General features: G+C 41.7%; 1 protein-coding gene across 1 annotated transcript in view; it reads right to left on the minus strand.

Annotated features, from left to right (window-relative positions):
• p3h2 (prolyl 3-hydroxylase 2) overlaps nt 1-14,169 on the minus strand; it is a 91,704-nt gene that overhangs the window by 6,339 nt on the left and 71,196 nt on the right. The window contains exons 4-6 of the mRNA XM_050055299.1: nt 8,703-8,834; nt 5,048-5,175; nt 487-576 (exon numbers count right to left, since the gene is read on the minus strand). Of these exons, the coding sequence (XP_049911256.1) occupies nt 487-576; nt 5,048-5,175; nt 8,703-8,834 (350 nt within the window). The remainder of the gene's footprint in view (nt 1-486; nt 577-5,047; nt 5,176-8,702; nt 8,835-14,169) is intronic.

The raw sequence follows: 14,169 nt of genomic DNA on the forward strand, positions 1-14,169 counted from the left end.
GAGGGACATTATCTACCTTCAAAGGTTGTGGTGCCAGGAAGTAAATAAACACATAAATAACACACCAATGGGGAGTAGTTTGACCGATGCTTTAGTTTATTCATAACACATGTAATTTCATAAATGCTGTGTACAGAGAAATTTGATATATGTCATGTGTCTACGAGACCAGCAGGTGTCGCTGTTGGATGAGAGGTCAGCAGTGGATTGTGGCCGTGCCAGACACCTGTTACCCTGCACTGAGTCAGCCGGCAGCAGGGGCACATTAATGCGTTTACACACCCAGCAGGAGATCTGCTCTGCATCAGACACATGTGGACTGGCTTACAGTTAACTGTCTGCTAAATTACAAAATCTCTTTTCATTTTCGGGCAAAACTGAGATTTAAAGGGCCTGTCAATAAATACTCCAACGTCTGCTTTGAGTTTGTAGTTCCACATGAAAAATGAGAGAGATTTGGGATAATATTGTTTTGTGTTAACTCACCCCTTCTGTAAATTCCACACCCATGGTTTTGCTGCCAATCAGAAGGAGCTCCAGTTCCTGTTTGTGCCTCCTCAGGTACCATGCAGCTTTCTGCCAACACAGACACAACAAAGGATTATGGTGAACAGTTTCCTGAGTCATTAAGGCAAATGTAAACACATGCTTTTGTCCCTGACAGATGTTGGCAGGAGGAAAATAACGGCAGAAAGAGATAGAGAAATTCATTAAATATCAAACAGAACTATGATAAAATGTTTTATATTCATGTACGTTTTCGCTCATTGTTATTTTCATGCTCACAGTTACAGTCAAGACAGAAGTATCATTGGTTTAATATTTATCTGTCATGTATCAAAGCTCAACACCTTAACTTTACCAAACTCTTAAAGTGTCCTCACTCTTTCACTACACTTTCCAAAAAAGGGAACCAGGATGAGTTTACGATTCCCTGGGCTCTCCTCGCCTCAGTGCCAGGACTAATGGAGTGTGATGGCCTCTCTCTTTCTTTGTGTCCTCTCAGAGGGACACTTCTACTACTGTTTCCTGCCAAGAGTGAAAACTTAAACAGAAGCAAAAATCTGCTGTTTCACAAGCCCTGGGTCACACAGTGACAATGGGTGCTGCTTTTTGCATTAAGGTGGATTGTGACGAGACAATGACAGAAGGTTTGTATCAACATGATTTTACAGGATTTTTGAGGCCATTGCTGAAATACTGATAAATTTCAGTAAAAAAAAAAAAATAGAGTTTTATATATTGGCTTATAGGCATCCATTCATACATTAACACATAACATTTTTTGACTGTGTTTGACATTTTACAGTAGAAAAATTAGAGACTGTCCTCCCCTCAAAACAAGGCCATAGGTCGTTTGCTCAAGCAGCTTCGTGGCATAGGACTCATAGTTTGTTTTTTTTATATAACTTTTTAAAGATATTTTTTAGGGCATTTTGCCTTTATTGGACAGGACAAGTAAGTGTGAAGAAGGGAGAGAGAGAGGGGGGATGACATGCAGCAAAGGGCCACAGGCTGGACTCGAACCCGGGCCGCCGCGGCAACAGCCTTGTACATGGGGCGCCTGCTCTACCACTAAGCCACCGACGCCCCGGCAAAGGACTCATAGTTACGTTTATTCTTAGGCATTGACCTCTAGTGGCTGTAGTAATTATGACAGGAGCCAAGAAGAAACCAAAAGTCAATGTTGAGTAACTTTTACAAAAAGTAACTTTTTCATAATTGCTGAAAGTGTCAATATATTCACACAGCACTAACTTGGAAAAATAATCTTTGAAAAAATTCATACTCTTCTGCTTACTCTGTTGCTTTGTGGCATTTCTAATGGCCTTATAGCATCTGAGCGAAAAGAGCCAATCAGAGCTGAGGAATCTCTAACACAGCTGTCAATCATGTAAATCATGGCTCGTGAACTGTGGTCAAACTGTCAAATTAGTTAATTTCTCACCTCAAATGTTTTCATACACTTATTTTAGTGTACTGTTTAGCTGTGAAATGAGAAACACTGCATTCAAATGGAACTCTGGAGCTCATGTTTATGACAGTCGTGTACACAAAGTCGTGAACTAGGAGCTTTCAGAAAAATTCCACTTACAAGATTGTGAATACCACAAGAAGGGGGCATTCATATGGACTCTCCTCGTGAACATGCTACAAGGTAAACACAACCCCATTTTAACACAGCATAAGTTTTGTGACTTAGTCGCCATGTTGGTTACAGTTACAGTTTTACTAGTCCGGTGTGGCTACAAATTTTGACAAATAAACGCCTGCCTCAGTTAGAGGCCTGGTCTGGTTGCCAAGCAGTTCATGTTTTTTTTCTTTGGATGTATAAAAGGGGGTAGTTGACTACCTCAAATTATGTGTCCATTTCTTGATCACCCTGTAAGTTTTTCATATTCCCTTAGTCCGTAAGGGTCCTCAGATCAAAAGATCACACTTGCCACCTTAGCTGAGCAACAGTTTTGTGTGAAAGGAATTAAAGGGCTGTCCCAAACATAGGCCTGTTGATTTCAGTGATTTAAGCAAATAATACCCCGGGCTATTAACTGAAGTTTTACGGTATGCACGTCAGTAAAGTCATGTAACAAACATACTCATTTTTACCCGAACCATAATACTTTTCTTGAACCTAACCACAGTGGTAGCAGCGCTATATTAGGAAACCCTTCTGTGGGTTGTATTAGAGGGTAGGGGAGGGTGACAGTGCTGTCTGCTGGACAAACTATGTAATGGAAACACTGTCATACATACTGTATCTTTGGAATATCTGTACTTCATTTTCCTCCGACATATAAGCAGACAGAGATATAAGTGTACTGAGTTATCAGTCCACTTCTAGTTTTGTATGAACAGATTGTGTGACAGAAAGAGTACAGTTCAGTGTAAATGTGGTGGTTTGAGTTGGGGGCGTGGGGCCATGATAATGAGTATTATGAAACTTGAGCACCCAGTAGCCCTTTTCTTGTCTGGGTTTAAAAAAAGTGAAGCCCTCATTTCCAGCGCCCTTAATACAAACAGCCCCCAAATTGTTCCAGAGGCTTCTGTGGGCACTCCGACACAACTTTTCCTCCTCCTCTGCCGTTCCTGAAAGGCAGGATTCTTTGGCAGGGAGGCAGGTCAGGCCTGGCACTGAGATCTAGGGCTCTGTAAGTGAGCTCCCCAAGGCCAGAGGGAGAGAGGACGCAGAGAGGAGAGGCGATCTGTGAGCCAGCGGCTGAACTGTAAACTGACGGGACTGGAAAGACTTGAGGGCTCGAAAAATGTAAGCTATGAGTAGAAAAACACAAGCATGAGCTGCAACACGTCGGCCCCTCTTTATCTCACACACACACACACACACACACACACACACACACATACGCAATGTCAGCCACACACACTCGCACATTCACACAGTCCTGCTGGGAACTCTGCTCGCTATAATGAGTACCAGGCTTTCTAGGAAAAAGAGGTTGTGTCACTGAGACTTAAACAAGGTGCTGCTTGAATTTTCAAAGCAGCTGAGCAGAGTTTTAAAGGAGAAATTCTTTGACACTGAAGTGGCTGATGGGTAGCCAGACTTCACAAATTTAATTTTCTCAAGCAGGCAAACATTCAGCCTTTAATCAGTCAGGGTTTTATAAATACCAGGGGGCAAGGAAATAATAAAGAGCACGCCCAGAGGAAGAAATATGTTGTCGTAAACACATTGACGTAGCAGAATTAGCTTAATGCTTCCAGCTGGATGGGGAACGTATACAAGTGAAAAAGCAAACTTTAAGAGACGAGAGCTGCCAAGCGTCAAGTAGCAAGTTCATCCAAGAAATACAGCGAACAGCCTGCTGCCTCCTGTCTCCTCCTTTTCCCTAAAACCCACACTTTTCCTCTCAAGTCTCTTTCCCTGCATTCCCTACGATCCAAAAGTATATTGTTGAACTTACTGGAGACTATACCATCCTTAATGATGTTTAAAGTTCTGCTAACTGCCCCACCAGCTTCACTTAGATCTTGCAGTTGTGGTCACTAAAATCTGGAGCAGCTTTCTATATCGTGTCTGATTCTGCAGATAACTTAAATATTTAAAGTTTAGTCTGCTTGATTTAATCTGTAAGTCTTTCTTTCCAAACCGACCTTTAATGTATATAACTAACATTTTTTTCTTTTAGAATTCCTCTTAATCATTTCAAAATGTGTTTTATTGTCGTCATTTAGTTCAACCTTTCTATATGCATTTGTTTGTACTCCTTCTTAAGCATTTTGTAGTGATGGTCAGGTTGATTCTTTTCACAGTATTGGTTCCTTCAAAATGACACATGTAAATGTATGAAACCTTTCGAGTTTCTTTGTGGCACTACTACTTGTTAGTGGTTAAGATCAGATGACAGTTTCGAATTTAAGATGTCAGAGTTTGGATCAGCAAGAAAAATTACAGTGTCATTGGCATATAGTAAACAATTAGAATATTTGCACACGTTAGGAAGGTCATTGATGTAAAGGTGAAAAAGTAGAGGGCCCAAGATGCTGCCTTGTGGAACTCCCATAACACAAGTTACAGGGAGAGATGTTAACTGATTAATTTTAACTACTTGGGACCTGATAGCATTGTTGTTACAGAGAGGAAGCGTTGAAGTGAGCTAAGTTTATTCAGCAGAATCTGATGATTTACTGTATTAAAGGCGTTGCTTAAATCAAACAAAAAATGGCTCCGGTGACATGACCTTTGTTGAGTGAGACACGTAATTGTTCAGTAAATAGTAATAAAGCAGACATAGTTGATCGGGTAGAGCGGAAACCATGCTGGAAGTCACTGAGGAGGTTATTGCTTCGAGGTGAGTGCGTTTTTTCCAAAAAATTTAATGGATATTGTCCTGTAATTTGAAACCAGGGTTGGATCCTCAGATTTAAAACCAGAGTTGATTTGAGCCAGTCCTTGTTGCTGATCCACCTATACTAAAAAACTACAGCTTTTACACAATGGTTCATCCTTCCATTTCCTGTATCTCTCTCTCTCTCAGCCTCCAAACCATCTACTCCACACAACCCCACGAGAGAAGCAGATTCTGACCTCTCTTGGCTTGCTGTCGTATCCCAGCAGCTCTCTGTAGTAATCCACGTTTTCCGTCATGAACTCCTCTCCCTCGTGGAATAACAGGTAGGTCAGAGCACACTGTAGCGCCTCCTCCAGCCTGTCCACTGCAGAGAGAGGCAGAGAGCAGTTAAAATCGTTTACATATGAACGCAATTAAAGGTCACCTGTGGAGTTTTTGACCTCTACAGTAGTAGCACTATGGAGCTGTTTATTTATAGCTGCTGAGTTGTCTACTTGATGGACTGGGTGACCAGTGTGTGTGTGTGTGTGTGTGTGACATGTGGAAATGTATCTATCACGGCGGACATTCCCAAACCATTACCACAATGGAGCAAAAGCTGCACTCTGGTTGACATAGTGGAAAAAGCGCATGTATGCACACACACGTGCACACACACGGTGCTGATTCTGCGGGGCCTTGTCAGGAATTGTAACATGCAACAGTGATAAAGTGAGATTATCGTACAGCAGGACCATCCTGTACTGTCTTCCTGCCTTGAACACACAGGCATACACACTGTCACACACATTCATTCAAACACAGATCCACAAACACAGACAAACGTCTTTAAAACACACACCTTCTGCTCTACACTACTGCCGCTAAGTGCACACACAAACACATTCTTTACTAGCTTGTAAAGGCGCAGGGTTAACCAAAGACTTCCTGTCTTGGCCCAGACGGAGGCAGCGTATCTGCTGCTGTCAGCTGAGGGTTCCCTGGTCAATAAGAGTCTGGAGATTTGAGTTCAGTTAAACAAAAAAACGTCAATGAGAATTTATTCAGGAAACTTAAGCAGCGAAAGCGCAATGTGAGGTCGCTGAGTGATGGCAAACGTCCACCCCTGAGGAGTGCAGAACACAGCAGGCCACAGTGCTGCTGGGTGTTAAAGCACTCGGATTACTAACTTGTGGCAAGAGACTGCCATAGATTTGCAGTTTTGACAGGAGTTATGCCAGAACTTCAAAACAGAAAAAGTATAAATCCTGCTGTATTTGATACATGGGACAAGCTGTTAAAAAAACAGAATTGAATTATGTTGGATATAAATGAACTTGGCTCAGTGTTTTTAAAACGAAACGAGATTTTTATGTTAGTATCATAAATGAGTGCAAGCATATTTAACATAGTCAATACTTATTTGACTTATTTAAGATTAAACGAATACTTCAACCTCCAAATGATCATTTGTATATCAGTTACACACCCAGTTTTATGTTGAATTTGTGAAAAGAACTTTGTTTTTCTTGCTTGCCTCTATGGTGCACAAAGAATCAAAAAATGGACAAAATTCTTGATGAACTGGACTAAATGGGGTCCATGTTTAACAGCAGCAAAACTACATCAAAATATGATACATGACTGGCTGAAAACGTACAGTGTTGAACACTTTTGCATACAAGTAGTGCTGATGAGCAAGAGCATGCGTTTCAAGTATGTTTAAGTATTCCACTGAGCAGAGTACAAATGCACGCTTGCCCAGTTGCTACCTGTAGGCGGAAGTTTTTTAAATAGTAGGTTTTAGTGAAAATGAAAGTTTGGAAAGTACTGAGCATACGACTGGATAAATGAGACTTGGATTACACTGCACGAGTTTGTAAATGTTTTGATGCAGTTTTGCTGCTGTTAAACGCGGACGCCTTTATGCTACTTCATAAAGAATTTTCTCAGTTTTGGATTCATTATTGACCTTTTTAAAGGATAAAGGCTATCAAAGGATAACACTTGCACGCCCAAACAGAGGTCTAAACAAACTGGCACCCAGCTATGCTGCTGGAGGGAATGTGGAGAAATCATGGTTGATCACGCCCATATTTCCTGGTCTAGTCCTTCTATTCAGACTGTCTGGAAGGAAGTAGCAACAATCATTACAAAAACTTTGGGTTTTAGTGTTAGTCAAACATTCACATCCTTTTTCCTTGGACACATCCCTGATGGAATATGTTAAAGAGCTAAGTCTATTACCAGCTACTGAGGTATTTGACCAGGGTTGACGCGCCTGTTGCTGGACACGCTACGCTGCCTTCGTTTTCCAAATGCTGAATCAGACTCCATGAAGATTCTTGCGTTGCGTCACCGTAACATTTATTCCAAGCATTCATGGCAAAGTCCATCCGTTAAATACATATTAACGTTCAGTACAAAACAAACAAACAAAACTGTAGCGGCCCGTGCCATTGCGGTCAAAAACCATTTGCCCTTCCGGGCCAAACACCTGATGACCATAGTGAGGTCCCATCCTAAATACCTGAACTCATCAGGTGACAGTACAGTGCCCCCCAATGCCGACACAGTGAATTACACAGTTAAAACAAACCTCCCAATAACATATTTGGCTCCTTTAGACTAAGTAAAGATGATATCTATCTACTTAAGATCCTGCTGACAGCAAGTAGAAAGGCCATTACAAAAACCGGCTTCAGAAAATCTGTCCCACTGCAGAAAGAACTGGGGGTAAAATGTGTTTATTTAGCCAATGAGACAGATGTCACATGATTATCGTACCTTATATGAAACCTTACTTTAAATTAGGAACATTTGTTATGTCTTTGTAAACATCCTATGACCTCATATTTGTATTTGCCTTTTTTCCTGTGTACTGCTTTCCTTTTTTCTTTTCTTTTGTTCCTAAACGTAAAAAAATGTTCATAAATAAAAAATATTAAAAAAAAAAAAAAAAAAGATTTAAAAAAAAGGATAACACTTAAATATATATTATATGATTCCTCAATATTTCAGTCCGGGCTGATTTGGTGACACCTGTGCTTACAAACTTGATATCGGGGGAATAAAGTATAGAATATTACTTAAAAAACAGAAGTAGATTAAAAAAGAATTAGTTATTTCATGCAAGCTGTGACCCATTTTCACCTTTACACCAGTAGAATAACTGACACTGGGAGGCTTTTTATAAACTCAGGTAGAAAATGCTTTTCAGGCTTACAAACACAGACAGAAATACAGACACACACTGTACACACCCATCAGCGGCTGCTACAACTCAAAGCCTGCTCTCAGTGTGTTTGCACAGACCCAATGATCCACTTTGCGTTATTAGAGCCACATGCTTATGGGTCATTAAGTATAATCTGGTGATCTCACAACCACTCAGCACACTGTCTTTCCCAACTACACTTTGTTGTTGTGCCAACACTCTTGTCTAGAGGAGTTTTTCACTACTTCACCAACAACAAAAGACTTGAGTCTATCCACACAAACAAACACACACACACACACACACACACACACACACACAGAAACAAACACCTGAGAGCCCAACATCAGACTGGATACGCCCATATAAAAGTTGCCCAGACACACACACGCCCATCAGATAATGTCATTACTACCCGTGAAACAATGTGAAACTCTAAACAGGGTGCGGCCAACTGTTGATTGACTCGACCTGTCTGCAGCTCTTTGTGGTCACTGTGAGTTCTTGTATGTGCATGCATGTGAGTGTGTGACCTATGGGTGTATCCATCCTTCTTTGTTCACAATCACAACAAGCACAGTCAGATGAATGCCATGTTTGGAAAGAGTTTTGTTCCCTGTGCTGCACAGAGTTAATCAGAAAAGTGATTATAAATGAAATGTCTGAATAAGTACTACATTCCTTGAACAACTTACATTGGAAGTAGGCAAACTGAAGGTAGTCGTAGTGCAGAGGCAGGTAGTTCTCCATGGGTGAGAGGCGGCCTGGCCGGGTGGCGAGATCTCGTACACATTCGTGTTCACAGTGCAGCACCTGAGTGAAGTGATCTGCAACAAAATAGTTTCAGATCAGTTTTAAGATCATCAGCTGAATTTTGAGACAGTAAGCTGGTTCTTAAATGTGGCACTTGGCCTTTTTATTGTTGATGAGTATTGATTCAGGGGCTGGATACCAGTGTTCCCATCACTGATATAACTGAGGATATGATTTTACAAAAAAAAAACAAGCATCAGTTCAGTCAGGAACACTTTAGTCATAGAAAACTTAATCTCCATTTACGGTATTATATTTGGTGGTAAGGATCTGTCCTGGGGCCACTCTGCCTTTTCTAGGCCTACGTAGAAATCCTACGAGCACACCTCTGCCCTTCCACGTGCAAACAAGGAAAGCCTAAGGTGGAGAGAGCACACCTCTCGAAAGCCTGAGGCAGAGACAGCAAACCTCCCTGCCCTTCCATATGCCTATGTGGAATGCCTTAAGGCGGCGAGAGCACACCTCTCTGCCCTTCCACGTGCCAATGAGGAAAGCCTGAGGCAGAGAGAGCAAACCTCCCTGCCCTTCCATGCGCCTACATGGAAAGCCTAAGGCAGGGGGAGCAGCAGCAAAGACCCCTTGGAACAGAACAGAGCAGCATCAATGACAAACAGACTTTGATAAGTCAGACACAACATGAAAAGGAGGAGCTGTAGTACAACAGTAGGCAGGCCAGAGCAGTTTAAACAGGGCACCATGAATGAGATTTGCCAATTGTCTGCATAGAAAGGAATCATGTGATCTATCAGCTGACTCCCTTTCATCATTCAGCTGCTCCATCAGTTGAATGGGCTGTTTGAGATCAGCTGATGTAGCTGGGATGTGAGCTGAGCTTGACATTGTTTCCTGCCTGAACTAACGCAGTACTCAATTCTGTTAATCCCAGAATAAACCCTTTTTTACGGTTGGCACAGCATTCAACACTCTTTATCCTTACACCCTTAATTTAGACAAGAGAAAAATCCCCCAAAAAACCTTGTAATGGGGGGAAAAAGGAAGAAACCTCAGGTAGGGCCACATAGGAGGGATTCCTCCTCCAGGACAGACAGATATGCAGTAGATGTCTTGTTTACACAGCAGACAGAAAACCTTTTCATTGGTTGATCATAAGGTAAACAATGCTTTAATCAGTCCCACATAGTTCAAACCAGTTATTAATTTTCATCAGAGCAGAACAGTGACCAAACGCTCCCATTACAGAGTGTTTATATTACAGCTACACTTAGTTATGTGACGAACACTGCTGGGCCTGTTGACTCAGTCATAAGAGTCGGTGTGGTCTGTTGCAAATTTAATGCACTGATGCAGTATGGTGACTATTACAGTATGGTTGCGTGCCCACAGCCATCAACTCTGCTGAGATCTCTCGTGTGATATCAGCACAGGGTTTAAGGACCACTTGAAAATAGCTGAAAATAATGAATTACTTGTATTGGAAACTGATGGCAGCAGATGTCCAGCTCATCACACTGATTGCTTAGAATACAGATGAACCTGTTTGGCATTAAGGCATATGATCAAAGCTACACCAATTAGCCATTTTCTATGGTACTATACACTCATCAGCCACTTTATTAGGTACAGCTTGCTAGTACGGGGCTGGACCCCCTTTTGTCTTCAGAGCTGCCTTAGATTTTGGTCCATGTTGACATGATAGCATCATGTAGCTGCTGCAGATTTGTCAGCTGCACATCAATGATGCGACTCACCCTTTCCACCACATCCCAAAGGTGCTTTATTGGATTGAGATCTGGTGACTGTGGAGGCCATTGGAGTACAGTGAACTCATTGTCATGTTCAAGAAACCAGTTTGGACCAGAATGGACACAGTCAGCAACAACACTCAGGTAGGCTGTGGTGTTTAAACCATGCTCAGTTGGTACTAAGGGGCCCAAAGTGAGCCAAGAAAATATCCCCACACCATTACACCACAACCACCAGCCTGAACCATTGATACAAGGCAGGATGGATCCATGCTTTCATGTTGTTTACACCAAATTCTGACCCTACCATCTGAATGTCGCAGCAGAAATCCAGACTCATCAGACCAGGCAACGTTTTTCCAGTCTTCTATTGTCCAGTTTTGGTGAGCCTGTGTAAATTGTAGCCTTAGTTTCCTGTTGTTAGCTGACAGGAGTGGCACCTGGTGTGGTCTTCTGCTGCTGTAGCCCATCTGCTTCAAGGTTCGATGTGTTGTTGGTTCAGAGATGGTCTTCTGCATCTTGAACCAGTCTGACCATTCTCCTCTGACCTTTGGCATCAACAAGGCATTTTCACCTAGAGAACTGCAGCTCACTGGATATTTTCTCTTTGTCAGACCATCCTCTGTAAACCCTAGAGATGGTTGTGTGTGAAAGTTTCTGAAATACTCAGACCAACCCGTCTGGCACCAACAACCATGCCACTTTCAAAGTCACTTAATCACCTTTCTTCCCCATTCTGATGTTCGGTTTGAACTTCAGCAGGTCGTCTTGACCATGTCTACATGCCTAAATGTTTTGAGTTGCTGTCAAGTGATTGGCTGATTAGCGATTTGCGTTAATGAGCAGTTGAACAAGTGTACCTGATAAAGTGGCCGGTGAGTGTACAGATTCGCACTGAGCATGAGAACATATCATTATGTGTCTAAAAATATGAGCAACTTTCATATAAAACATATGAAAGTCACTCCTGAAATGCACGAGTGTTGTCTTTTCTTCCCTGTTTTCCAGTTTTAGTGAAGGTCTGTGATTTATGGAGAGAAAAACACTGGAATAAGTTCGACTTGATGAGCTGTATCAAATCAAACACGTCCAACATCATATTGTTCCCTGTGGCTGTGAAGTAGATCAACTAAATGTTGTTCCCTTTTCAACAGTAAAGTGCTTTTCATCATTTTGTCTTCCCTAACGGATCGACAAACAGCAGGATTCATCACCACCTGAGGAACAACACATTTTACAGGGTGCTACATATCATTTCCTTATGTTAAACCCTGGGACAAGAGCCAGCTGAGTGGATGATAGCATGCTTGTGTGTGTTTTGAACATGAATGTACAGTGAGGTCACTCTTGAGCAGCTGCAGCACTACTTTCCTCACCCTCAGACAGCAGAGTTGTGGTCTGTTTCCATCTCTTCAAGAGTCTCAGAGGAGCAGAGATATTAAATGTTTTAGGCCAGGATAATGCAGGGCTGTTAAGGTTTTCCTCTGAATATTAAACCACTACATGAGGAAGTCATTCTATGAAATACTTTCTCCTTTATTAAACTCACATAACGGATTATATTACTCTAAAAAACACGTACGTACATCTTAACACAAATAAACAGCACAATCACAGTCTGTACCAGAGTGGTGCTATGGAAAATAATCCCCTGATTGTAAGTAAAACAAAGCGCAGCCAAAACTAATTAGCCATTTTTCCTGTGTTTATGCAACCCGGCCATACATATTTGAGACAAAGCACACTTGTCAGTAATTAAGCTGCGGCTACTGCACAAAACCCGCCTCAATTTCCAGAGAGAAAGGCCTGACTCGTGTCATCAAAAGCACCACTGACCGAAGTGGATGTGTATGTATAACAGTGTAATGGCGTAATTATGATCGGGCGCTTTGCTGTGGACACACGCATCCCTCCACATCAAACATGCCCGATTCTCTAATTGGAAGACAGTTAAGACCGCTTTGGCAGCACACCATGTTGTAAACAAGATAAAACAATGAAAGCACATAAAATGTGAGCTTAGTGCTCTTTATTTATGAAGATCATTAAAACTGTGCAACTAACATGTGGTGATGAAGTAATGCTGAGGCTCTTCTCTGTAACTGTCAGTCTGATGAATTCCAGTGGCTGCCATGAGTTGTGACTGTCTTATAGTGACCTCTGTCGTCAGACTGCTCTATTGTGTTTAGGACGCAGAGAGCAGCAGAGAGGCAGAGGAAGCAGAGCTGTGGAGACGGGGAGAGGTGCAGTTTTCGAACCCATACACCAGCTAATAAATGCATTTTTCCCTCTCATTGGTTTTGATAATTTTCCTTAGTATATTAAATTGCATGTTGCTCAAAATGAATAAAACAGTCAGCTGTTAGTTGTGTACTTCCTTCATGCATTAACACACACACAACCTCACAAACACTTGTCGCAAGTCCAGTGATGCATCCATACGACGTTCATGAGTTATGAAACAGGAAGTGTCAAAATGATGTATGTGTTTTCCTATGAAGTTTGGTCATGTTAAGTGCAGCTGTTTTCAAAGTTCTGCACCTTTTTGTTATAAGCCACTCCCACTACCCTCCCTTCTTTTTATGCAAATCAGCCAATGGGCATGAACTGACTCATGACTAATCTTTCCAAACAATCTTGTGCAAGTTAGGTGCCTTTTGCTGCAGAAAGTGACAGAACCAAACTGGAAACCTTTCCAAATATCCACATTTTCATTTGGGATTCCACACAACAATAGCGAGGCAAAGTCCCTCTCCTTATTTGTCGCCATGGGATCTTATTTCAGAAAAAAATGTGTACGGTAGTAAACAGCGAGAGACAAATTATCTCTTGATCCTATTTGAATTGTGCCAGGAATTAAACATATGATGTCTGTCAATTTAAAGCATAATTTTGCAAGTCAGGAAAGTTGCAGTTTGTCATAGGTGTGTTGTAGTACCATTTAGTTTATGTGAAACTGCTCAGTGAACTACATTTCTAGTCTCGCACGATATAAATCATCCACACCAATATGGCCTTTACTTTGGCACAAATGTAATCTTTTTTTATCTGATGCGTTATATCCAACAAATCCAGACAGACTTAAACATTTTTTAACTTGCAAACGTGTCTGTTAATTAGACAAACATCATGAGTGTAATTCATGGCAAATCTCAGACGGGATGAAGAAAATGAATTGTCTCTTGCCGTTGACAACCGTACTTTTCTTTTTTCCAAAACAAGGTCCCATGATGGTCCACAGGAAGGGGAGGGACTTTGCCTCTCTAACATTTGCAATGTGTTATAAATGAGTGGAAAAATATAAAAATACCAGAATGTTCCTTTGACAAATTATGCAAAGAAAAAGCCCTCAGGTTGCAGGATTGCAGTGAGGAGACAAGGTCAAGTGAGGTTAAAGGGAGACAAGAAGAGACACGGGGCGGTCTTGTCGTGAGTCGGGGGTTTTGGGTGCACTTAGGCTGCTGTCATGGCCCCACTTCAGGCCGTTTTCCTGGACTGTCAAAGACAGTGACGAAGTACATCTTTCCAACCCGAGGACCGTAGCTGAACACAGCCATGCTCAGAGAATATTACCCAACACATCAGCACTAACTGGGGCTCAGACCGATCTTCCTTTGAGTCATTTTTCTTATGGTTATTTTCTTAA

This window comes from Epinephelus moara, chromosome 10 (genome assembly GCF_006386435.1).
Source record: "Epinephelus moara isolate mb chromosome 10, YSFRI_EMoa_1.0, whole genome shotgun sequence".
NCBI lineage: Eukaryota > Metazoa > Chordata > Actinopteri > Perciformes > Serranidae > Epinephelus > Epinephelus moara.